The 24,680-nt window shown below is 40.3% G+C and overlaps 1 protein-coding gene across 3 annotated transcripts in view; it reads left to right on the top strand.

Annotated features, from left to right (window-relative positions):
• KDM4B (lysine demethylase 4B) overlaps positions 1–24,680 on the top strand; it is a 91,051-nt gene that overhangs the window by 43,472 nt on the left and 22,899 nt on the right. For 2 of the 3 annotated variants that reach the window (XM_074927851.1, XM_074927852.1), the window contains exons 8-11: positions 425–562; positions 14,380–14,576; positions 15,070–15,102; positions 19,179–19,348. In XM_074927851.1, the coding sequence (XP_074783952.1) occupies positions 425–562; positions 14,380–14,576; positions 15,070–15,102; positions 19,179–19,348 (538 nt within the window). Of the gene's footprint in view, positions 1–424; positions 563–14,379; positions 14,577–15,069; positions 15,103–16,016; positions 16,124–19,178; positions 19,349–24,680 lie in introns of those variants that run through there. The other variant, XM_074927853.1, reaches the window with a different exon arrangement.

Here is a 24,680-nt window from a genome sequence, read left to right on the forward strand (position 1 = left end):
ATGTACTTTGGTAGCACCCTGCAATGTCGAGTGCATGTTAGGAGGGAAAACCAGTTTTCTTGGCTCCACTAGCGTGGTGGTGGGAGTGTAGATTTGGACTTAGCTGAGCTAAAGTGGTCGCAATCTAAAGATCTACTGATCTTTGGAATGCTGCAGCCGGAGACCCTTTCTGTAAGTGGAGCCTGAGAGTCTAAAAAGTTCAGATCTTATGACCCCTTCCGTTGTACTGTCTTTTTTCCATAATACAGTTAACCAGAAATTGTTCTAGGTTTAGTCAGGAGTTTGGCAATGACTATTCTGCTTACTCTCTGGTTAAAAGGGAGAGATTTAACCAGTGATTTTTAAACTTTTTTTATAGGTCTCTCTTCTCCAGCTGCTACGTCAACTGATCTGTGGGGTATCTCTTTTTGGTTTTGTTTTTCAGATCACCCAGGAAGCTGGAGAGTTTATGATTACATTTCCTTATGGTTACCATGCTGGCTTCAATCATGGCTTCAATTGTGCTGAGTCTACCAATTTTGCCACTTTGAGATGGATTGACTATGGAAAAATGGCAACTCAAGTAGGTGTCTGTTGGGATGAAGGGTTCTTTAAAACCACGAGCTCATGAAATACAAAGGAACAAACGGGACACTTACCCTTTAGACCAAAATGGAAGGTGCTGCTGTTTTGACAATGTGCTCTTTCATTGGGCCATGTTGCTGTTTTATGCCTGTTGATAATTTGTGTCGTTTTGAGGGCATAGTAATGACTTTCTCAAATGCTAGATGCCACACACCTTGTAAAGAGGTTGTTTTGAGACTAGTAAGTTAGGATTACTTTTCTGATGCATCCAAACTGCATTTCACAGTGAATAAGGTGACTGATATAACTGAATACAATTCATTAGGTGCACACTGAAGGGGAAGGAATAAGCTGGAAATACTTTTAAGCTTTAATAAGACTATGGTAATAACCTTCTGAAAATATCTGAATTTCTCTGTATGCACTCAGTTAAGTTTGAAGAGGAGAGTCATGCTGAAATGACTTTGTGTGGCTATTTCTGATTAGGGCAAATTTCTCATATGTTTTGTGACTTTTGACAATTCTGAAGTCGGTGAGGGTTTTCACAACAGCACACATACTGCATTCTCTTGTTTTTAAGTGTGAAGCATAACTGATCAGCATAACTGATTCAATAGGATCTGTGAATTTTTAAATTGGAGATCAGTTCCACACAGTCTTTCGGGAAAGGATAAATGATGACAGAGTGCAGCATTTGAAAATTGCCTCAGATGTTCCTTTTCAGAAAGGCAGACTTAGTTTTCACTCTAGAATAGTATTTATAATATCTCCTTCACTTTTCTTCTGTCAAATCAACTTGGCTCTAACTCTTGTAATGCATCCTAATGCTTTCTTCGGGACAAAACCAACTCTGTTTGAAATGGACTGCAAGTACATCTGTGTCTGTCTGTGGAACGATGTGGTGATGTCCATTTTTCCCTTACAGTGGTTTATATTCTGTGAGTAGCAAAAGGTAGATGATTACCAAATGGCGTCATTCTCTTCTTAGCTTTGGGATCCTGGGGTCCTTGACAACACCCTCTGCCTTTTTGCTGTAATGCCTTTGGCCATTTTTAAGCCAAGCTGAAACTTTCTACACAGAATTAGATTTGGGAGTGATCAATGTTGTGTTAATCAGCCTGAGTGGCTGCTTTATGACTAATATGAGTCACTCTTTTTGCTTCTGGAGGCTAGTGCTCTTTCTGGCACTGCAGGCTTCAAGGGATCTTGTAGAATCACAAAAAACCCCGTGCTGTTTCTTCCTATTTTTCCTTTTTAATAAGTGAACATCATTAACCTGACTAGAAAAGGAAGATGGCTGTCACCCCACAGGACCTTTTTTCCTTCTTTTTCCCCTCTTTGGTATTCTGTAACCTCAGCAACTGCAAGCAGGCAGTCTTTGACTATCCAATGGCACAATAATTGATGTCTGAGAAGCTCATCCCATGGAAAGCAGGCTCAGCCAGTTGGGTTCCAGAAAGGTGACGTGTCTGTCTTGTTTATTTTTTCAGTAATATTCAGCCCACAGTTTCAAGAACTCCACTGTTCGCCAACAAATTTGGCATTTGAGCTCTCTCCTTTGCTAAAATAAACAGGTAGATTTTAGTATTTCATTTGTGGAACTACAGTGGTGTAAAAACATCTTCTGTGAGGCATGCTAGCGGCTGTGCCATGAAATACAAAAATGAAATGTGCCATGAAATATAAAATACATGAACTCGCCGTGCCAGTGAGTTTAGCGAACTCCTCTAAATTGCTAGCGATGGCGACTGAAATAATTCTTTCAACAGAAAAATCCCCATGCTGAAAAGTTACGTGTTTGTCCTCTGTCCCCGACCCGTGTTCCAGTAGCGAACCCCACGCTGGTGTTTGTAATCTCTTCATATCCCATCAAGGCTGTGGAGTAGAGCCTGTGGCAGTAGTTGAGGCTCCAGGGGTAGGTGGGGGCTGGAGTGAGAGTCCTACATTTGGAATTTGTTCTGGAGTTAAAGGGATGGCAGGAAGAACCTAGAACTGTAAGAGGCCTCAAATCAGTGTTAAGTGTCTTAAAAATAGCCAAGCAGACTTGGTTTGAAAATTTTAAAAATTGTGTTTGTCTTCTCTGACCTTGTATACCAGGTTTATCTGTAGCAAATGGTCATGGTATTACACCCCAGAAAATGGGGTTTATCATGGAAATTCTGACAGACCCTTAACTACAGCAGTGCCAGCAGGCACCACTCTAATATTAAAAGCAATTTTGGGTTCAGCCGTGTGTTCACAAACAAGTGACATTTGGGAAGCGCGGTTTTAGATTGAGCCTCCATGCTTACATTGTTAAGCAGCGTAGCGTGAAATTACCGAACAAGCAGCATAGAGAGCTCTGAGCAAATCTAGGGAGAGAAAGTTGAAGTGTGGAAGGAGACGCCCAATTTATTTCCATTGCACTCGGTGACACTTGTCTGTTCAGAGATTTCCATTTAATATTGCCTAAACCACGCACTGCATACATGTTAATTAACCCTTTGATACCTTACTATCAGGTTCCAGATGAGGTATGAACGCTGTTACACCGTTAGGGCAAAAGGTTTGTTTAAATCTCATTTTAAGTTAAACAGGGACTTAATGAAATATCAGCTGACTGTGTACACTCGAGCTGCCTGCACATTTTTGGAGAGAGATTTCATGGAGAAAGACATCTTGGAGTGTGTGATTTTGGTTAACTTAGCAGGTTTACTAAATTTAAAAAATGGCTGTATTGATTTCTGTGCTCTCGGGCACAATTAGATTATCCTTGCCCACTTACGAGCAGGTCTTTTTTTTTTTTTTTTTTTTTTCTTGTCATATGCTTGTTTATAAAGTACTTGGAAACTCTTGACTGGGAAGTAGTCTGCAGGTACATACTCTTACTGCACTGAAACCAGTTGGCTGGAAGGTGATTCTTCTCCTTTCCTCAGGGTAGCAATACAGCTACCTTGTCCTACCAGTCCTCGTGAGATTGGTGACAAGGTAAGGTTCAAAATTAGCCAGTTGTAATGTTCTCTTGGACGTTATCCTGGGGATGAAGTTTGGATTCTGCTCTACTGGGAGCGATATATGTCAATGGCAGAGTGTAAGGGAGAGCTCACATAGGAAAGGTAATGGCTCACCTCGGAGAAACATAGACAGAGTCGTGCTAATTGCCTGCCAGATGGATGAAATGTTCTGCTAACCACAGCAGAAACTGCCTGGGCTGTAAAAAATACATAATAACCAGACTGAAGTTTAAAGATCAGCTTCTTAGACACTGGTTCTACTTTAATTGTAAAACAAGCATTAGCAAAAAAACAAAACAAAACAAAAACAAACCAACCAAAAAAACCAGCAGTGGCTGCAGAGTTGTGTAGGAAACTAATAGTGGGTAAATACGCTTGTATTTGTGTAAACTTGCAACTGGGATGAATAGATGCTTTAAAAAATTTGAGTGGAAATTGGTTTGGTGAATACCCAAGTGAACAAACTAGCTGTCCAGTTCAAAGCTTTTTGAAAACCTGGTGAGAGGTTTTGGAGTCTCTTTCAGAACTGCTTAGGAGAAGTTGATGTGAAGGAACTGGAAGGTGTGTGTGTGTAACGGTAACTAGGGTGTGATGCTGGATTCCATGTCTTTAGATGGAAGTTGTAAGGATTGCTGACAAGTAGCCTCTTACTGTGAGAACATACAGACCAAAACATCTTTATTAACTAAATATAGGGCTGATACACAGAGATAAACTTGTGTCTTCATCTGCATCGGATGTCTCCTGTATCTCTTTAGCATCTCCCAGGCTCAGGTGTGCAGTTTGAGATCTGATGGCTTTTGGCACATGGGTTACCACAGATGTTGAGCAGAATTCTCTGGTTGCTTTCTTTAGGTTTTTCCCTGGGTTTGTAAGTCTGATTTGCTGATCCTTCTCATAATTGCTTCTCTAGCCTTAATGCTGAGTACTGGTGACAGACAGAATTCATGTCATCTCTTCTGATGTGTGCAAGTCCTCATGACTGATTGCTCTCTGTTCTTAGCAAATGTCAGTCACCTTAGATTCGGAGGAAAGGTATAACATTTTTCTTTACTTCATGTCTTTAATTATATGGAGGTGTACCACTGGGAAATGGATGTCTTGCCTACAGCTGGACATTGTGCCCAGAAGTGTAAGAATTAACAGCTCTTTAACTGTTATCAATGTAAATGTCTCCATCTGTCCTCCAGGAACCTTGTGTTGCAGCTGACTTCTTCCCAGTCAAGGTGACTTCGAGGGCAACCACAGCTTGCCTACTCCACCTCATCTGTGTGAAAAGCTGTGGTTGAACAGCACATCTGTCAGTTATTTGTCTAGGGATGGGAGAGACCTTCAGCTAATCTTGGGGCTCCCACAGATAATCCTGGTGTGCTGTCAGTAGGCCTTTCCAAGTACGTGATGGGAATTAATTTCAGCATTCTTTACAGATCAAACTCTGGCAGGGAATGCTCTTTTTAAGATACTGTACTATTTGACTAACATGACTATCAATCTGTCACAGTGTGCAAAGTAAAAAGAGATCCAGAAGAAATGAGTTAAAAGGGTTTTATGTAGTGTTGGAGATACTGACTCAATATTTCAGGATTCATCTGTAATCTGAATACTCTGCTTTAGATCTTAACATTACTGAATAAATACTGTTGAGTAGGGATGGTTTTATTTGTATATACTATGGTTAATGTTTACCTGCATAGGAAGAGCCTAGAAAACTAGGGAGAAATATTTTGCTTTGTAGTTGGAATTTTTCAGTTTGTCTTCCATTAACTTTTTGTCATGGTGGTTTTGGTTTTGATTTTATTTTTTTTTTTTTCCCCCTGTTTGGTTGTTGAAGAAGACCTGGTGCATGAAAAGCAATGAATGATGATTTTGGTTTGCTACGTGAGCCTGCAGTTCCTTTCTGCATCACTGTTCTGATTCGCTTTGTTTCTGAAAACCCTTGAATGCAACCATCAACAGACAGAGGGTCTTATTGACTGTGTGTTTGACTAAACAACCCCTTTAAAGCCAAGTGTTTTAGTAAAGTGTCCTTCCTGGAGTTGAGGTGGCCTGTAAGTCTCCTGGTATTCAAAAAGACACTTTCAGAGTGTACAATTTTAAAAGAAATTCAAGTGTGCATCACAGGTCGGCTTTTCTATTTCTTTTGCAAACTGGACTGGAAATAAGTGGATGGGAGGGGAACGATTTCTTGCACTTTCCTTTATATTAATAGCAGACAGTCTTGGATGATAACGTCTGTGTTACTATCGGCTGACATTTTCATACCTTCATTTTATCTCCTGTTTACTCCAGAGATAGTGCTGGAATTATCTATCTCAGTATAAAATGGGGTCAAGTTGCCCTTCCTTCCCAAATCCTACATTTTATGTTCTGAAATAAGTAGCCTTCATCTCATCCTGCGCAGTATTTCCATACAGAGCTCCGCTCCTGTGCAGTTCAGTCCCTCTCCGCTGCTTAGTCATTTCTCTGGGGAGAAGGGGAAGAAAAGTAAGACTTTTCTGTTTGGATTTTACTGATAAATGAAGGCATCTTCGAGAGAGGTGCCTTTTGGATCTCAGGCTATGGTCTTTTACATAGCTTACTGCTTCTGGACCCTCTCCTGCCATGTTTTTTTGGTATAATATTGAAATAACAAATCTAAAACTTGGAGTATTTCTGATATAAAGTTGTCTAGCATATAATTTTTGTTGTAAAATTGAGGCTTACTACTTATTATTCAGATGTTAGTCGGTTTTCTCTTAAAACTTGTCCCTATTTTGCAAGAAAATTAAATTCATGAGATTTTTGCAGAAGGTGCTTGGTAGTGCTGTAAAATTAGTCTCTGAAATAAGGAAAATCAGAACTGTATTTTTGCATACTTTGTATGTATGCCTTAACTGACTCTAATTAGACCTTTTAAGATTAGAATACTTTTTAAAAAAATATAGTATGGAAAATAACTTCCATAATTTATTTTAAGACATTCAAAATTGCTCTTGTACAAAATTTCCTGCCTTTTTTGTGCTTATTTTTTTGTATTACTTGTAAACATTGCTAATACCTGACTCTCCACAAAGTACTGATTCTGTGCAATAAAGAAGAATTTTTATGTTGTTAATGCGAAGGTGGAAAAGGAGACAGTTATTTTTCTGAAACTGTCTTGGAACTTGGTTTTTATCAGCCCTCTTCCGAGATCTTCCGAAGTACTGATTGGGGAGTTGCTTGTCATAATTTTTGTTAATGAAGGAAGAACACTTACGCTTCTGTCAGCAGAAAAAAAAAAAAAAAAAAAAAAAAATACACCCTGGAGATTTCCAGGATTTTAGTCTTGGAGTGCGTGGCTGCTGCTGGACAATGCCTGACATCCGTGTGAATGGCTGGATGCTAAGTAGGTACCTGGCTTCCCCTTCTGGATGTCCTGCCCTTGAGAAGGGGCATCTGAGAGGCTAATTTGAATGTATTTATAAACTGTTCAGGGCTTGATTCACAGCAAAAGGGGTTTTTCTACTTTGGAGCAGGCAGCTGGGGGCAGTGATGACTTTGGGCACCTTGCCTCCCTCTCTGCTCAATGTTTGGCGTAACCCTTGGAGCACTGAACTGGGAAGAATCTGGGTTTTTTTAAAGCAGATTTTTTTTTTTTTAAACAGACTAGGCCTATTTATGCTACTCAGCCTAATTCATTTCAGCATAATTACTACAAGGTGTAAAGCATGCTGTTTTTCACTTTTTGAATGCTGCTTAGTAATGATATTGCCAGCCCAGGGTGACTCTCCAGGAGCCTGTGATGGAAACTGCTGGATCTCTGGGATGGAAAGCTGCCCTGGACCCATGGAGTCCCAGTGTTGCTGGGTTGACACAGTCTCCCGTTCTCTCTCTGCCTCGCTAACCCTGTGATTTACAGTGAGGAGGTTGTGGTATGCTTTGTGGCCGCAGCAAATAGCGATGTGAAGAATGTGCTCCCTGCAGCTTATTTGTTCAGCTTCTCTGTCACACAGGAGCCCCTGATAAAGTCTACCAGCCCCAATCATTCATGTGTCAGAGCAGAGGCTTAAGGGTCATCTGGCTTTGGGGATGCTGGTACGGCAAGGCCATCAAAAATCCCTTTTAAAAGCTGCCTTACCATTGTGCTTTTCTGTGCAGCTGATGTTGCTCCACTGGAATTGCTTCAGAGGTGACACATGAGGGCATAGATATGAAGAAGGAAGAGCAGTCTTACGTTCCACTTAAGAATATATAACTACATAGTGTGTTCTGTTGAAGAATTGCCGAAATAGTGATGTTAGAACTCCGAAAGGCAGTGTAAAAGTGTGAAGTAGCTCTGAATTGACATTACACTTTCTCATCAGGTTCCTTCCCTTTTTGATGTCCCCCACAGAAATTCATTCAGTGTAGGCAACATTTTTTACCCTTCTGCCTCTTCTGCTTCGTGCATGAAGAACGCTTTAAAAACAAAGCCCACTTTTACTTATAGTTCAGTGAGAGTAGATTGCTTATGAACAACCTATTTTAATTTTTGTAACTCCATTTTGCTTTGCTGTTTGTCTTTCCTGATAGTCGTGCTTCTCACTTCCAGCGTGGTTCCCAGGTTAGCAGTTTCGGGGTTTTTGTGGGGTGGCTCAGAGCTGAGTGCTTCCTCAGCTCAGACGTCAGGATTCAGATTTTGCTTCTGCTCTGTACTCACCTGACTCTCTAACTCTTTGAAAATATGTGCAGGTGGATCTAGATTATTACAGGAAAGAAACTGAAGCACTTCATTGGGTGTGTGGTTTTCAGCGGGGTCTTGATTGCTTTAGGATTGATATACAATGTCTTGCTTCCTTTATTTATATATCAACCCTCCCTTGATTGTAAGTTGTAGCATTTGGAGTCACAAAAAATATATTTTCAGCTTTGTATCCTTTTGAAAAATGTTACTGAAGAATACTTGTTATTACCAGGGGAAATAATTTCATGGTGTGCTAGAAGCAAATCTTGGGTTGTCGCTTTAGATACCGACATTTCATATTCCACCAAACATAATTATTCATGTTTCTACAAACTGCCTATACATCTCGGTTGTCATACATGGGATACAAAATGGTGGATTTTACTACTTCAGCTGTTGGTTTGCAGGCGTGTAATACAGCACAGCATTTGGCTTGCTTTTTAAAAGAAAGGAAGAAGAAGCAGATGATCAAACAGGAGGATAAAAGGATAACTTTAGTCACTTAGCAAGAATTGTCTAGTGTGTCTGTCACTTCAGAGCTGTAGATCTTCACTAAGCCACGTCAGTTCATGCTCGCCTGCTTGCTTAATGCACGAGCACAGGGTGCTGACCTGCCGAAATGACATGCTTTCTGCAAGCCAGAGTGGCCGGTGCTAGACTGCTTTCCCCAACTGCGAGTCTTATGATGCGGAAGAAATAATACCTTGAGATAACCTCAGGATGATGTTCACTATAGACTACATCATCACCGCTGGATAAAAGTCTCATTTTGTTTAACCCTTGTACTGGAACAAGTCTGTCAAAACGGGAACTGGTACTTCATTGAATCTCCTCCTTGCAGTGCTGCTGAGAGCACTGAATTTCCTTTCGTGTTCTTTCAGCCTGATCTAAGACACATAGCTCAAGACCCCACTGAGGTGATTTCCCCCCTGCCCCTCCACCATGGTTGTGTTTGTCTTGCAGGACTGAGGGTTGTGTATATTCGAGATGGATTCAGGAGTAGTCAGCATCCTTACAGGTGGAGTCTACAGAATAGTAAAAGATAAACAAGAATTCTGGCAGAGGTTGCAAAATAGCTTTGCCCTCCACCCCAAAAAAAGAAGAAATCTCCATGGAACATATTAGGAGCCTGATGCCAGTTGGGGTGGGTTATTATTGTATTTGCCTAAAATAAAGCATGTCACATGGCATTTTATGTTGTATCTTAAACCAGAATCCTCTCACTGTGAATGGAGTGGAGTGGGGTAAATCTGACTCCCCAGCAAACACCACTTGCCGCTTACCCAACTCTCCAACCTGCAGAAGTCCGTGTGGAAGGTTATGGAAGCAAGTTAAGGAGGGATGTGAGGAAGAAGCATGCCCTGCAGCCAGGGACCAGAGGGAGTCCTTGGAAATCTTTGCCTAATTGTTTTGTTTATGAAACTCTGTAGAGGATTTCCAGTGGATTTCCTAATGAACTGGTTTGTTGTTGAGACTTACGGCAATTCTGGTAATTACGCTAGAAACAGGGGGTCAAGACTCATCTTCTTTCCCACAAGCTTTCAACTACCAACCATTAAACACACAAACTATGCATTTTAGGTTTTCCTCTTCCTTCTTAAAGTTTAACTCCTCATTTACTTACAGAATATCTGCCACTCATCTGTCAGGCGCATACTTGCAATTTGTGTGCTTTTTGTCCCTTTTGAAACCTTGGCTATGTGCGAGAGCATTGTTGTACCAGGTCTGAGTAGAAATGTAGCTCTGGGCTGAGGAAGGAAAATTAAACTGGAGCCCAGACTGGTTTATTCTGTCACATTGGATAAGTATTAACTAGATCTCAAGTAACGCGTCTGTAATACGATAACAAATTGGATAGCTGTTTAAGAGTACTAGGAGGACTTTGTGTTTCTCCCAAAGCCGAAACTCTATACCTTGTCTGGGAAATTTATGGAGTGAAGCTGAGGAGTGTTGTCTGTGTTAGCAATATGTGTTCCTATAATACACAGCAAGAATTTCTTAGCTGCCTTTTGAATGTAACCATCTTTCTTTTCCCAGGAACTTGCTTTTAGGTGTCATTGTTATGAAAAAGCTGATAGAAAAGCTTTAAGCAGAGGTTTTGGTCTGGCGTTTAATGGTGGCATAATCGCTGAAAGGGCTTTGACTTTGAGCGTGTTGGGTTTTTTTATATTTAAATATCTATTAAGGCAAAGTGAGAGGCTGGCTGAGCCTTAAACAACTGTGCAGTGGGCCCTGATTTCATCTAAATGTGAGGGGGTTTTCCGTGAGAACCAGGGGTGCCGATTAAAATATATCATATTGGTAACTATTTCTACACGAGGAGAAGGGTTGTTTTATATTAACTTTTTATATGTTATGGAACAGATGGGGTTCAGTTTCGTGTTAATAGCTGGGAAGTGAGGGAAATATCCTTACAGAAATGATGCTGAAGGTTGAGGTTGAATGAGACTGCATTTTTCCATATATCATTTGATTTTATTACTTCAAGAAGACAGTCTTTTTATTTGACTGTTACTTTATGTAGAGTTATTAGTGTTTTTATTTAAAAAAAAATACTGCAAATAAGATAACAGTTACACATTCAGTAGCCACAAATTTCCCACTATCAGTCTTTGAGTTTAATTGATGAGACAGGGTTCCTGGTGTGGTCAGATATTTTACCACAGTCTCCAGCTTTGAGCAGCAGATAATAAAATAATAAGTAGAGGAAAAATGTTGGTTTTCTGTGTTTGTAAAGTGCTTCACTGTGCATTTCCTTACAGTATTTTTGCATGTGCTTAGATCGCAAGTTGCCTTTGCATGTTCTTATGCTGTATGGTTAACAGAGTCATTAGCTTATGAAAAAGGAGATGATGCTAGGAAGAGCCTTCAGAAGATGGAACAAATTAAGTTCTTGCCCATTTGGTGATTATGGAAGCTTCTCTTGTTGCTGTTTTAGGTCTCAGATTCCCTGTAACTGAAGGCAAAGAGCTAACCCTAAAAGAGCTTTGAATTTTATTACTTTTTTTTCCCCACCCCCATTTTCAGGACTTGCAGTAGGTCCTTGGAGATCCTGGTTATGAATATTCTGTTGTTTATTCTGTTGTTTGATCTGTGGCTCTGACAGCCTTGCTGTTCCCAAGCAGTTTGGTGTGGTGGTCTGGTTACCAAATGGGGAACAACAGAGGGGAGACGGGAAGATGTTTGATTAGATCTCAGAGTTCCTTAAATTTTTCACCTGTCGTTTTGACATGACAGGCGTATCCTTCATGTTGCCATTTAGTCATGGTCTGTGCTTTGGGTGACCGTGTTGCTCTTAAATCTTTCACAGGTCTACTGGTATGTAGGAGTTCAGTGAATACCTGAATTGGGGCTTTGTGGTTCAGTTTTGGCTCACATAAAGGAAATGAGGTTTTGTATCTCTCCATAGTGGTGGTGTTTAAGCGTAGACATGTTCATTTTTTGTTTCTATAAAGTTTCATAATAATGGAATATGAAAGTGTTAGAATTTGAGAGGGGAAAATGGGATACGAAGGATAAGTTCCGCAGGAATTGGGACAGGGAGAGACAGAGCTTGGGGGTGTAGGCATAATATCTCTTAGGAAATATGTGTGTTTATGACCACAATTAAATGCTTTGAAAGAAATGTAAGTGTATATGGAAGGAGAGGCAGTATATGGAAATGGGTATCACTGACAGGGAAACACAACCTTGCTGATTTTTTGTTCTGCTCCAATGGAATAAAGCGGGTAATTGCAAACGAAATTTCTTGCCCTTCTCTAGCCACCATGTCCTCCTCTGATCTCCCCCATTTTTTTCCCCTCTCCCAGCCCTCACACACACAGACACATTCCCTTTTGCAGTTGTATTGGAAGCATCTGCTGTATTAAGCAGAATCTTGCTCCTGGGTCTGAAGGAAGGGTATGGAAAAATAACCTGGCCGTTATGGGAACGTGAATGTGACACAACTGCAGCAGCTGAGGAAATGTAACTGTATGGTCCGGAAGAAGCCCCAAAGGAAAGAGGCTTTGTAAATTATTCATGCTTGCTAGTGTGAAAGCAATAAAATTAAATTAAAATTGAAATATAAACATACATCATGTTAGATTTGTGTAGAGAAAGGAACTTGGCTACTGCAGGCTTCTGGTGTTGCAGTACGCTGGAGATTGCAGCCTACGGTGTCATTTCTCTGAATAGCATCCAGATCGCTCAGTGTGGGGCTTCTTGATAATCTGTGTATACTTTACATTTTTGTGAGACTCAGGCTGGTGGTGGTTGGAGACCGGACTGGAGACCTTTAGACCTGTCTGACTCGGGATTTACTCTGCTTGATTTGAAGGAATTGACATGTGTGCTGCAGCATGTTGGTTCCAGGTTAGGATTAGAAAATGGACTGTTCCCCTTTTGAACCATTTTTCATACTTTGTAGAAGCTGAGGAGGTCAATCTCCATAGCTCATTGATGATGTGTGCTGTGGGGGTGCTCTTCTGTATTCCTTTTTATAGCGGTGCACAGGTGCTTTTAAAATTTCTTAAGGTAAAGTGATTGAAAATCTGCTCAATACAAATCCCTTAAGCCAGTATTGATGGAGGTGCCGGTGAGAAGCTTCTGCCTGGCCAGGAATTTGAAGCATGGGTACCATCTGTGTTCCTGCCATTCTTTGGCCAAATTGCATTTCCAGCCTTTCTGTCCTGCACAATTTTTCATTAAATGAATTGAGTTTTCCTCAAAGTGCCTGTCCATAAATACTCCTTCCCACTCAGCACACTCAGGTTATTGCTGCTCTCCCAGTCAGAGCAGCAGAAGGTAGCCAGCGGTCTTTGCAAAATGAAAAACAAGAGTTGGGAGGGAAGTGGAATAGCTGAGAACTGTACAGAAAGACTGTTTTCTCTCTCTCTCAGTGACTTCTTAACTACAGCCATAAATCTTTTAATAATGGTAGTGAAAAATGAAAGGAGAAGCAAGTTTAGTTTCATGCATTTCTGCGAAGAGAAGGGGTAGAGTAGTTTTGAAAAGGCGAGTAGGAAGGGTGAAAAAATAGTCCTGCAAAGTGGCTGTAATTACCTCATCCTCAACTTGAAGTTGAAAAGCAATTTAGTGCAAATGCGTACCAGGCAAAGCTTTGCACCTTAGAGCAGAACTGAAAGGGGGCTCAACTTTTCACGCACAACAGCAGAGCTGTAGTTGAAGCCCCCATGAGGCAAGCGGGTGTTGGTGTGTTGCTGTGTCCTCTTCAGTCCTGTACCTTCTTTTGAGTTAAAAAGGTTTTTTTTTTAGGACTAGATGCTCATTCAGTCTGGTATCTGGGTGAGAATCCCCTTTGGTAGATGTGGTCTGTTAATTCTGTGACAGATATCCAAGTAGAAATGCCTGTAAGTGGTTGTTGTGTAGGCTTGTACAATGGCAAGGGTTTAATTCCAGAGGTTAATTTTAATGAGCGTATGCTAGTTAAAATGAGTAATACACGTTTGCTTTGACTTAGCCATGTGTGGTTTAGATACAGAATGTAGTTATTGTTATAGCCTTATTTCTTTACAGTCTTGTGAAGGATTTACGTGCAACATCATGGTGTGTAATTATGAAGTTTAACTGCTGTGTTTGCGAGGCTTTTTTCAGTTACAAAGTTTATATTCTCTCTTTCCAACCTCAGAAACTCTGCAAGAGGCTGGCTAATGGAGAAAACGTAGGTTTGAGGTCAGACTCAGACCTGTTCTACGTTGACCAAAGTTGTTACTCTCTAATGATTGTGAGACACTAGATGAGTAGTACACTGGGTATCAGTCACCAGAAAGTCTTAGCTTGGTGGGCTTAGAGGAAGAAGACTTACTGGGAACAGCTACCCACAGAGAGTGATTGATGAAAATACTGAATGGAATCAGGATAGTATAATTAATGTGGAGTGATACGGGTCTGTGGAAAAGAGAACTTGTCCAATTAACGGAATGTGGCAGCTTGTGCTGTCTCTGTCTCATTAAGCTGAAACACCCACCTATGTGTCAGTGTGACTCCTGGCATTGACCCGCTCTAGTAACCCACCGCAGGCCTTACAGATGAAATGGGTAGAGTACTAGTTTGCCTTTGGAGAAGGGCAACCTCAGCTGATGAGTAAAGAAAACGATCCACTGCTCTGACATGGTGTTGGTGTCTGGTTGTCTCTTGCAGTGTACTTGCCGCAAAGACATGGTGAAGATTTCCATGGATGTCTTTGTGAGGATTCTGCAACCAGAACGTTACGACTTATGGAAACAAGGAAAAGACATTGCTGTCCTGGACCATATGAAACCCACAGCTCTGACTAGCCCAGAACTAGATGCCTGGAATGAGACAAAGCCAGAGTTGAAGGCTAAATTGCTTCGCAGGTAAAAAGGAAAAAAAAAGCAAAAAATAGTTGTGTCTGAGCACCGTGTTTGATTTTAATTGCTAAGGTTTTAAATACAGTAATTCTAATTATGGGATAGTTCAAACTTGGGATTTGTGTATTGGTTTTCTTTCTTTCTCACAATTCCTCTTTTAATTTTTCTTGGGTAATGTGCTCCCTCATTGTTCTCTTTCCTTTAAATGTTATAGAAGCACATGTTTTCTGAAAGTAGGATGCTGTGTGCCCCCTCACGTCTCATCTCTTATCCTGGAAGACAAAAAATCTATAGTAAACATTTATAGCTTCACTTATCAGAAAGCAGGAGGAACAAAAAAACCCTCATCAATTGCAAAAGGGATTTTATGCATGCCTTTCTGTGCTTCCTTTGATCTCTGTATTAATTTTCTACAAGTTTGTGGTTTTTGTGTGTTACAGCATGCTTCAATTGAAAATTTGGCATGCTAACCTTTTAATGTTGGAATCTTGCTTTATAGGATAGGAGATGAGGAAGAGGACAACAAACACCGGTATGTGACTTCCCTCATCAACTTAAATGACTCCATTCTTTTTCCTGTCATCTTTCTTAAAATAGTAACTCTGAAAGTGTTTTCCTTTTTCAATTAGTTTTTTCATATCTCCTTCCTTGAAAGGGCACAGAAAAAATCTTTGGTCATTGAAGTTCCTCATACTTCATCATGGTTTTGTGTAGTGTTCAGAGATCTCCTCTTGCATCGTTAGAGAACCTCAGCTATCTCATGCCTGTTCTGTTTTTCCATTCCTGAGTGTGCAGTTAATCTGCTGACGTAATAGTGATGTGTAGTGGTTAACTGGTTGTGGATAAAGTTAACTGGTCACCAAAGCACATAGTTAATAAAACGCTGCTGCTGTCTCAGGGAGTGGAATTGAACTAGAGTGTTTTAGACATGGGAGAACTTCCCTTCCTCATCAAGCTTGCTTGAAGAATGAGACTGTATTGTAGGAAATTGAATTATCATAGAGCTTTAATGTACTCAGATGTCAAATGTGTGCCCTTCCATATGCTCCTTTATCCTTCTTTTTTACATCATTCTCATTCCTGCTCTCCCTGTTACTCCAAGTGCTTGTGGTGTGGCACCCAAGCTTACTTCTTTCTGCTCTCATCTAGTATTTGTTGAATTTCTGGTGTGAGTGTCGGCAGTCTCTGGGACTTGTACTGCTACATTCAGATGTAATATGCTGCTTGTCATTTCAGTTCCAATATCACTTCTTTGAAATCCAGGAAAAAAGCTTTAAATTAGGTTTCTGGGACCATCTTTGATAGAGACTTGGAGTAATAGTTTAAAAACTGTTGGCCTAATAAGTTGATGATGGCTGATTTATTTAGAAGCGTTCTAGCAAAGAAAAAGATAACATAGTAGTAAGAGCATCTCTCTCTCTAGCACTAGTGTTTATTGTCTTTCAGGAGTTTTCAGTCACCCAGTGTTGCTTTGGACTGGTGGTCCTGTGGCTTGCCTTTTCTACGTAAAATGACGTGTCCGTTATTTTGCAAATGCTGAAATGGGATAGTTTGTTCCCCACTAAATCCATGCTCCAAAAGACATAGTATATTTTGACGGATAACTGACGCCTGCGATGTTGCTCTGCTCCAGAGATTATCTTCCTAAAATGTTTCCAGCTATTCCTTCTATAGTGAGCTTCAGGAAAACCGTGTAGTCTCCGAGTGAGAAGTCATGACTTGTGTTCCATGGGCAGTGGCTGCCTGAACTCCAGTGGGTCCCTGGATCTTGTTCTTCCACATCTGGAAACTGGGAATCTCTTTACTGCCTGTGGCTATTAAGGATTACTTAGATACATGTAATGTTTGCACAGTGTAAGGCACTATATGAACACCAAGGATTATTTTCCCTCTGAGCCTATTGCTTAGCGGAGAAGCCTCTCTCTTAACCTGAGCCTATTGCAAAAGATCCAGGTACTTTTTTCCCTTATCTATTAATTGTTTCCTAGATTATTTCAGTATTATCCTGAAGCAGTTTTGAAGCTGTTGAATACTGCTTAGCAGTAGTCTCTCTCCTACACTTATCTCTTGGATGACAAAATTTTACTTGAAGACTGACTTTTCTCAGCAGGATGGACTTTACTGGAAGAATGGGATTCACCTCTGCCCAAACCTCTTCACAGTTGTATCTACTTAATTTAAGTCACTTTGTGGTCTGTTCTTCAAAGAGTACAAACGCTGCTTTTTTGCCAGCTCTCTTGGAAAATGTAGCTTTTAAACTCTGCAGAGAGATATGTTATTTCTTCTCTAAGGTCATTCATACTTAGTTACCTTGAAAAACTTCACTTTGTTTACTTTATGGCTTTAGCAAGAGACTGTTTTAGTCTAGTCCACAAAAAGCCTGTTTCTGCTATGCGAATTATGTCAGATACAGAACATCTTCACTCCTGGCAATGTACAGCCTTCAACTTGTATTTCTGGAAACACAGTTTCTTTAAATGATGTGCTTTCTGCCTTTTCTTCATTTTTCCGCAACTTCAGAGTGAGAAGAGCACTGCACAAAGATCTTTTTTATCTGCTGTGAGTATAAAGCTTTGTGATTTAATTTTTGCCTGGCATTTCTACACCACAGGATAAAACAGACACTGTAGTAAAAATAGCCTGTAACACTTGATTCTACTCTGAGGCTTTCTTCACCAACTGTAGAAAGTTCCAGCTGCAGTGGAAAAGCCTTACAGGTTTATCTCCTCCTCCCACCTTGCTTTTCCCCCATGGAGAAGGTGGTGTGTACTTAGAATATGGGTGAAGAGAAAAGTTGATCCTTCTGGGTTCAGCTGTGTGTTCCTGCTAATGAATGTCTTGCAGGTGTGAAGTTAACATCTATACTTGGAGGGCTACCATATGGTTAGAGTCTAGCAATTATAAACTACTGTGCATATGGATCAACTTTCTTTTCTATTAATCATTCATCTCAGGTTGAATTTTTTTTTCTTCATTCTTTGTTGGTTACCTGATTAAGGGCTCTTAACTTCATTGTGCTCCAAGTCTAATTAGCAGCTGAATTTCTGGGCTCTGAGGATGGGAAGCTGAATTTCAGCTTTTCTAGAGTTTTGGGCCGATGAATGCAGTGTGATTGCGTTTTAGAGTTTGTTACATGATGATAGATGCAAGGCCATATGGAAGATACTGCTTTTTTTTTAAAAAAAAAATGTCTACATGCTAAAAATGGTGTAAAAATTGCAGGTCTCTGCATTGGTCTCCTTTTAAAAAGAGAACTGGTTAGACCTAATCTCAGCATTCAAGGAGCTATTTAATAGATCCTGTAAAAAGAAATTGTACTGGGTCTGGCTGGGATGGAGTTAAATTTCTTCACAGCAGCCCACTGAGCTGTGTTTGGGATTTGTGGCTACAACAGTGCTGATAAGGCACTGATGTTTTGGCACTGCTCAACGGTGCTTGCACAGTGTCAAGGCTTTATTTTTCCCTTACTCTGCCCCCTGCCCAGTGAGTCGGCTGGGTGTGGGCAAGAGATTGGGAGGGGACGTGGCTGGGACAGCTGACCCAAAGTGGCCAAAGGGATATTTTAGACCATAAAATGTTGTGCTGAGCAATAAAAACTGGGGTAGAAAAAGAAGTAGTGGTTGGCTTCCAAGGTGGCCGTTGTTTGGAGGCTGGGCATTGGTCTGCCTGTGGGAGGTGGTGAGTGGATTTCCTTTACTTATTTCTTTCTCTTTCTATTCTTTCCTCTTTCCTTCACCTATTGAACTTTGTCTTGACCTACAAGTTTTCTGGCTTTTGTTCTTCCTGTTTTCCCTCCCTGCCCTTCTTGAGTGGTGGGGAGTCAGTGGGTGTCCGTGTGGATGCTTGGCTCCTAATATGGTTCCTAACCAAAAGACATTCTCCTGAGTTCTGGGTTTACATTTGTCTTTGCATTATGGCTACTGTAATCTCCCTGGCTTAGTGGCATTGCCTCTCCAGAAAGAACATCACTGTTATTGGCTTGTTAGTATTTATTAGTCTGAGCGTGTTAATACACACTTTTTTTTAGTTAGACTTCTTCATAGGCCTTGGACTCTGTGAATTATACTACTGAAAAATCATAGACTGCCTACTGATTATGCTATAAGCATTCATTATACTGTGTTTTTAGAAACTGGGAGTGCTGGGTAATGTTTGAGAGCTAGAAGATGATGCTTTGTGGACTTCCAGCAGTTTGCCAAAGGGAAGCGTGTGCGGAATGAAAAGAAATGATGGGATGGAGGCAGAGGATGAAAGCAAGATTTATAACAAGTTTTCATCTATATTTTGAAATACCAGCAAAATAGATTTAAAATACAATTAAAATCATTTTAACTGCAGCTCGTGAGCTTACATTAGCAATGGTGGGGAAAAGCTCTTCACGAAACTCGGACAATTAATGGCTGCTGTGAATGGATCTTAAATGTTGTGTTATGCGAGGTTCATCTGTTTCCTTTCAGATATCTGTTTTGCCCTGTAGCTATTGTTAGCTACCTTGTGTTTTCTCTCCAAAGAGGATCCTTTTGTTTTGTATTCAGCTTTTTAAGTCAATGATCGTTTTATATATTGAAGGCTGCTCTTTTATGTCAAATCACACTTCTGTACTTCTAGGTCTCACAGAAAAAGGAGTCAACCCAGAAGACATAAAACAGAGGATCAGAAGTCTCTTGGGGATGTCATGGCTATTGAAACTGCCTTGGAGGATGTGAAAGTGAAAGAGGAACTGAAAAGAGGGCCAGATCTAGAGGAAGAGGAGAGAAGCAAAATTATTGAGGGAGAAGGTGAGAGCCCTGCTCACTGATGGCAGATCACTTCAGTGAAGAACTGGGGCGAGCTACCTCTCTAAAACACATTTGTAAATAACTTGTCTGCTGTTGTTTATTTCTGTTGAAATATCAGCGGAGTCTTTCCCAATATTAAATCTATGCTCACTGAAATACACCATCATTTACAGCAGCAATTGATTTTTTTCCCTCTCTTTAAGGATTCAGTCCAAATAGCTTTCTTGGCAGAACTTGGAAATTCTGCCCAAACTATTACAGGTTTGTAAAAATATATATTAGGGGAGGAATATTTTAAAATATTTCATAGAGAAACAAATAAATATATTTTGTGTACTACTTGGAAAAGGAATGATTTGTGCACTCCCTTGTGCACTTAATCTTTTCCCTTTTCCTCTCTTCCCATTTCTTACGGGGACTGTGAATAAAGTCAGCCTTAGGTTGTGTGGGATCCACAGCTGCTGCATGAGTCCAAGTTGCAGGTTTGGTTTTCTTCAAGTCTGGCTGTAGGAGGGAAGCTTTTCAGCTTTCTTTGCGTGGCTGAAGTTAATACCAGTCTATGACAGCTCCCAGTCCTTTATGATTTCTTCTGCATATGGTTAGTCCAAAGGCCTGACCTCAGCCAGCTTGCTGGAGGCTGTTTTTGTGATGCCTTTTTATTCTTGGCTGTATATGAAAGGTTGCAGTTCTTTCTGGGAGTAAGCTGATTTTTTTTTTTTCCCCCTGATGTGCATGGTTAACTAGTTGATGTGTCTATGGTGCACTCTTTGAGGCACTCTCGAGCATTTGATGAACACTAGTGAATTAATTTTCATATATTGTATATATCCGTTGTTTGTTTAGCATTTAGAGAAAACTGATGCTGCAAACTGTTTAGAGAACCTTGCTAATGATCTTAAAGGAAATCTGTGGAAGCTGTGGGAAAAGAATGGAGGTTTTTGTTCAGTTCCAGAGTCTCTTAGCTAGACAGTGTATTTACTCTTTTCACAGGAAATGAGGAGTTTGAAAATCACTGTTGTACAGTGCAGATAGTTAATTTCTGTTGCCCTGAGCTTGGAAATGTCAGCAGTGTGTTAAATTGTATGCTCTTAGCTCCTGTACAAGTTCAACAGTTGATGCTTGTAATAAATGGCCCGAAAATGCTGATATCCCTCCGGAGACAGGAGATAAGTGACAAGGACAGATCTGAGATCCTTAGAATGGCAGAGGAATAATAGAGACTCCGTTCTAGCTGAATAGGTTCCAAATCATACACTTAAACTACATCTTAAGAGCTCTTTAACTGTTAGCACAGGAGGGGAAAAAAACTTATTTTCAGCGTCATTTCAGAAAGTGTCACTAGAACTAGACGATATGCTTTGCAGTTTCTCGGAGGTCTAGTGCTTAGTGTGTCTGTTAGCAAATAGAAGAGTTTCTTAATGCAATATAGCAATTAAATACCAACGAGTTCTAGTTTCTTACAGCCTACTGTCTGCATTACCTCTCACAAGTGTCTTACAGTTTCATCTTGAAAAAGAAAGGAGCATCTGTTTGAATGGCCCTGCTCATGGCAATTTAGCTTCCCCCCTGCCCCCCGCCTTCCCTTTTTCTGTTTCTCTGGTTTTAATTTGGCTTGATTTTTCTGCTTACACCAGAAAAGATGACCTTGAGAAGGAGGAAGAATGAGATTTTAAAGTAATCATTGGGAGTTTCAAAGTAGGTCTTATGCTTCGTGTTGGTTATTTGGACTGAGTATTAATAACTTGGAGGTTTTCAGAATTTCTGACCCAGATACCTTAAGGTGTGTTCTTTTGTTTTTTATGACTCAGCTTTACATTCATAATTTATTATGTTGCTATTAATGTATTTGGAATTCTTACCAGGTTGTCTTGGGACTTGAAACTAAAAAGGGGAGTCTTTAATTTTTGCTCTTCTCTGGATGAGCTAAGCAGCACAAATACATCTGTGAGTCAGCAGGTGCTACCTGCAATGCTGTGCCTGTTAGAGTCCTGCAGTCTTGGGCTACAAACCATATATCTTCCAGGATTCCTTTATTTTATATTGTGTGGAAAAAGCAATGAGATGCCTAACTGCAAAACAGTCGTGTGTTATTTTCCACCACGTTTCATTAAATGGCATTCCCACATATCCTCTTGAGCGTTGCAATTGTAAACCAAGTACATAATTATCTGAAATAATACTGTGATTGAGATGCCAGTAACCCAGAACTGAAAACTTTTTCTGTTAGGAAATTGGTGCATAACTGATTTTCAGATGACCATTTGCTACGTGAGGGTTTTACTTCAGGCAAGATCTCAAAACTGGCCAATTGTCAAGTAGTGGCTGGTCTCTTGCTGATTTTTCTCTAGTGTTGCTTAAGATGGCAATGTAAAGTCATTGAGAGATGAGGCTGTTCAATGAGATGGAAGGATTATCATGAAACAGTGTCATAGCACAGGAGTTTGTCCTGGAGACTTTCTGGATTTTTCTAGCATCATATAGAAAAAAATGAACATTTTTCAGAAATTTGCTAGAAGTCACTGGGGCCATCTAGATATTTGTAGCATGTGCTGTATGAAGTTCTCATAAGTGAGCAGACACAACCCCTAGAAGCAAGTAGAAGGTGTTTTCCTACCACTTCTGCTTTCTGCTCTTGTATCAGTCACGTTCACATATTCTGTTGGCGTAGGTGAGGTACAGGATATAAACGCTGGGTGTGTAGGGGTTGCTCCAGGGTAATATTCTCCTCCTAGAAGTAAGGAATGCTGTTGAAAGTGAAAATGTGAACTCGGTGTTTAGGAGGAACTTTGGAATGGTGGAATAGTCTTTGTGATTACTTTATCTACAGCAGCCTCCCCCGTGGATTGAAGAAAAAACCCTTGAGTGCAGCTATTACACAAGCACAGATATCTTCTTGAAGGATGCAGTGCTGTATTAGAGGGATGTACTGGCAAAACTCTCCTGCTTTCTCCTGTGTTTAGTTTCATCTTCTCTGTGCTTGTGCTTCTGCTAGATTAATTAATTTACAGTTCCTTTTTGAGCTGCTGACAGTACAAACTATTTAACTGATATCGTGGCTAAATTACTGATGCTGAAGTCCATTTCTAATTGTCTTTGCCCAGTACCAGGAGATACTGCTCTAGCAGAAAGTCCACGCTCTTGTAGCAGCTTTTTTATAATCTCATTGCCCAAAGCTACGGTGTGCAGTCTTTTGTAAGTGGTTTGATTTCACCACCAGCACCCCTTCCCCTCAAAGGTATCATATACCTGCAACTTTAATCAACTCCTTATAGTATTTCACATTATCTCTAGACAAGCAAGTCTTCTCATCATGAAAAAACATCATCATGCTGCTGTTTTACGTGTGGTCTAGCTCTGCTACATGTGCCTTTCTTCTTCAGCAGGACAGCTGACAGGCTGTTAACCTACCAGTTGATTTGTGCACGAAGATCCCTTTCCTTTCTAGAAGTATTCATGATAGTTAGATAGGGACTTCAAATTTTACCTCACTTTTGCCTGGCTTCTGATTTTATACGTTGCAAAATAGTTTGTTCATCTTAATGCAAAAACTTTTAAGCAAAGTTCTACGTGCCAGCTGCTGTCAGATTACCCATTCAGAAGTCAATAAAGCTGGTGAATGGCATTTGTTTTGTTGTTGGGTAGAGAATTCTCCAAGAGTACAGAGAGTAAATATGATCTGGTTTTGTGCAACTGGGGAAAAATCCAATTTGCCTTTCATTCAATATGTTTGTTTCTCTAAGGAAATTCAATATTCCTTTCTCTGTGATAGAACATACCACTTTATCTGAGGGACTGCCTACACAAGTACAATAACTATTTGGGCTGGACTTGTTCCATTTTTATAAATTAGCGTAAATAAAGTCATCAGACCAGACTTGTGGGAAATGTTAAGCTTGAGGTATCCCCTCGATGATTTCAGCAGGGATTTTAGCACTTTGTCATATTGTGGGATTATTCACCTTCTTTTTTCTGACCCTTCCTCCTGTAGATACCTTGTTACTGTGTGATGGTTTATCTGATTTTCTGTTTACTAGGTTTGGCTGGTCAGCTTTGGTCTAGTCATTAATGGAGGAGTCTGAGTAGGTTGGGATTTTGATGAAGCATCATTATTAGGGTGAATAGTCTTTCTTTCATTGTCATCAGCCCTCCTCCCCATCCTTTTAGTGGGAGAATGACCTTTTGCAGTAGAGTCATCTAGTCATAGCATCTGCAGGTGAAAAACAATCGCTTATGAAATAAATTGAGCGCTGACATCTGTCTGTGGAGCATCTATTATTTATTTTCCTTTGAGTGAACTGATAACTTCATTCATGAAGTGAGCGGAGAGTTGGGCAAAAGGAACATACATCATTTTAGATGGAATAAGGCAAAGGTGTGAAGGCTGCTTCTGTCCTAACCTAGAGACACTCGCTCAGTGGCCAGGAGGAATTTTAATTACTGCTGTAAAACCAGAGTGTGTGGATCCTTTAACAGAGTTATATTGGGAGGATAGGTGGGGGAGACTTTTATGGGTCATTACTGCCTCTGGTAAAAATACTGAGCCGTCTGTCTGTTCAAGAAGTGTTTTTGTTGTCACAGCCATGTAAGAGACCTGCAGTGCTATGCAGATAAGATAAATGACATCAAGCTAGGAGAAACAAGGACAAATGGAACGAGTGTTAGGAAAGGATATCTCAGGCACCAGTGCTGGCATGGTGTCTGTAATAGGCTTACTTCAATGCTGTACTTGATTTATGCTTTAAAGGCATCTTTTAAAAAGCCCTTACAGTAGAAATCTTTTGGTAATAATGATTCAGGTATCTTTGTTCAATTCTTCATTTCCTAGGGTGATTGAATGCATCGACACACAGTAATACCCAGATAAGAGCTTGCAAATAGAGGGAATGGTAAATGAGGGTGGTCCAGAGGTTAGGGCAAACTAGTGATACAGAATGGTGGTCTCCAAACTTTTTTGATTGCGCCCCGTTATCAACAAGAAAAGTTTGAGCACACCTGATATCTGTATGTTTATAAAACCTGTATATGTAGTGCTGTGTTAATATATTATGTCCGTTATAAAACATACATAAAAAGAGAGATTTAAAAAAGGATGAGTTAAAGATAAAAGAAACACTGTTTGAAAGTTATATTTTATTTATTAATGGTACAAAAATATTTTCTTCCTGCACCCTGGTGGATGGTTTTGCACACCCCACTTTAGAGATGACTGATACAGAAAACTTGAAATACAGAGTCAGGGCTAATGTAATACATTACATGTTTTTTTGATACACTTTCTGGTTTCACAGGGGTTTAGATATTTTCCCTCCTGGCAACATTTGTTTTGGCAGCC

Source organism: Athene noctua, chromosome 27 (assembly GCF_965140245.1).
Source record: "Athene noctua chromosome 27, bAthNoc1.hap1.1, whole genome shotgun sequence".
In the NCBI taxonomy this organism is placed as follows: domain Eukaryota; kingdom Metazoa; phylum Chordata; class Aves; order Strigiformes; family Strigidae; genus Athene; species Athene noctua.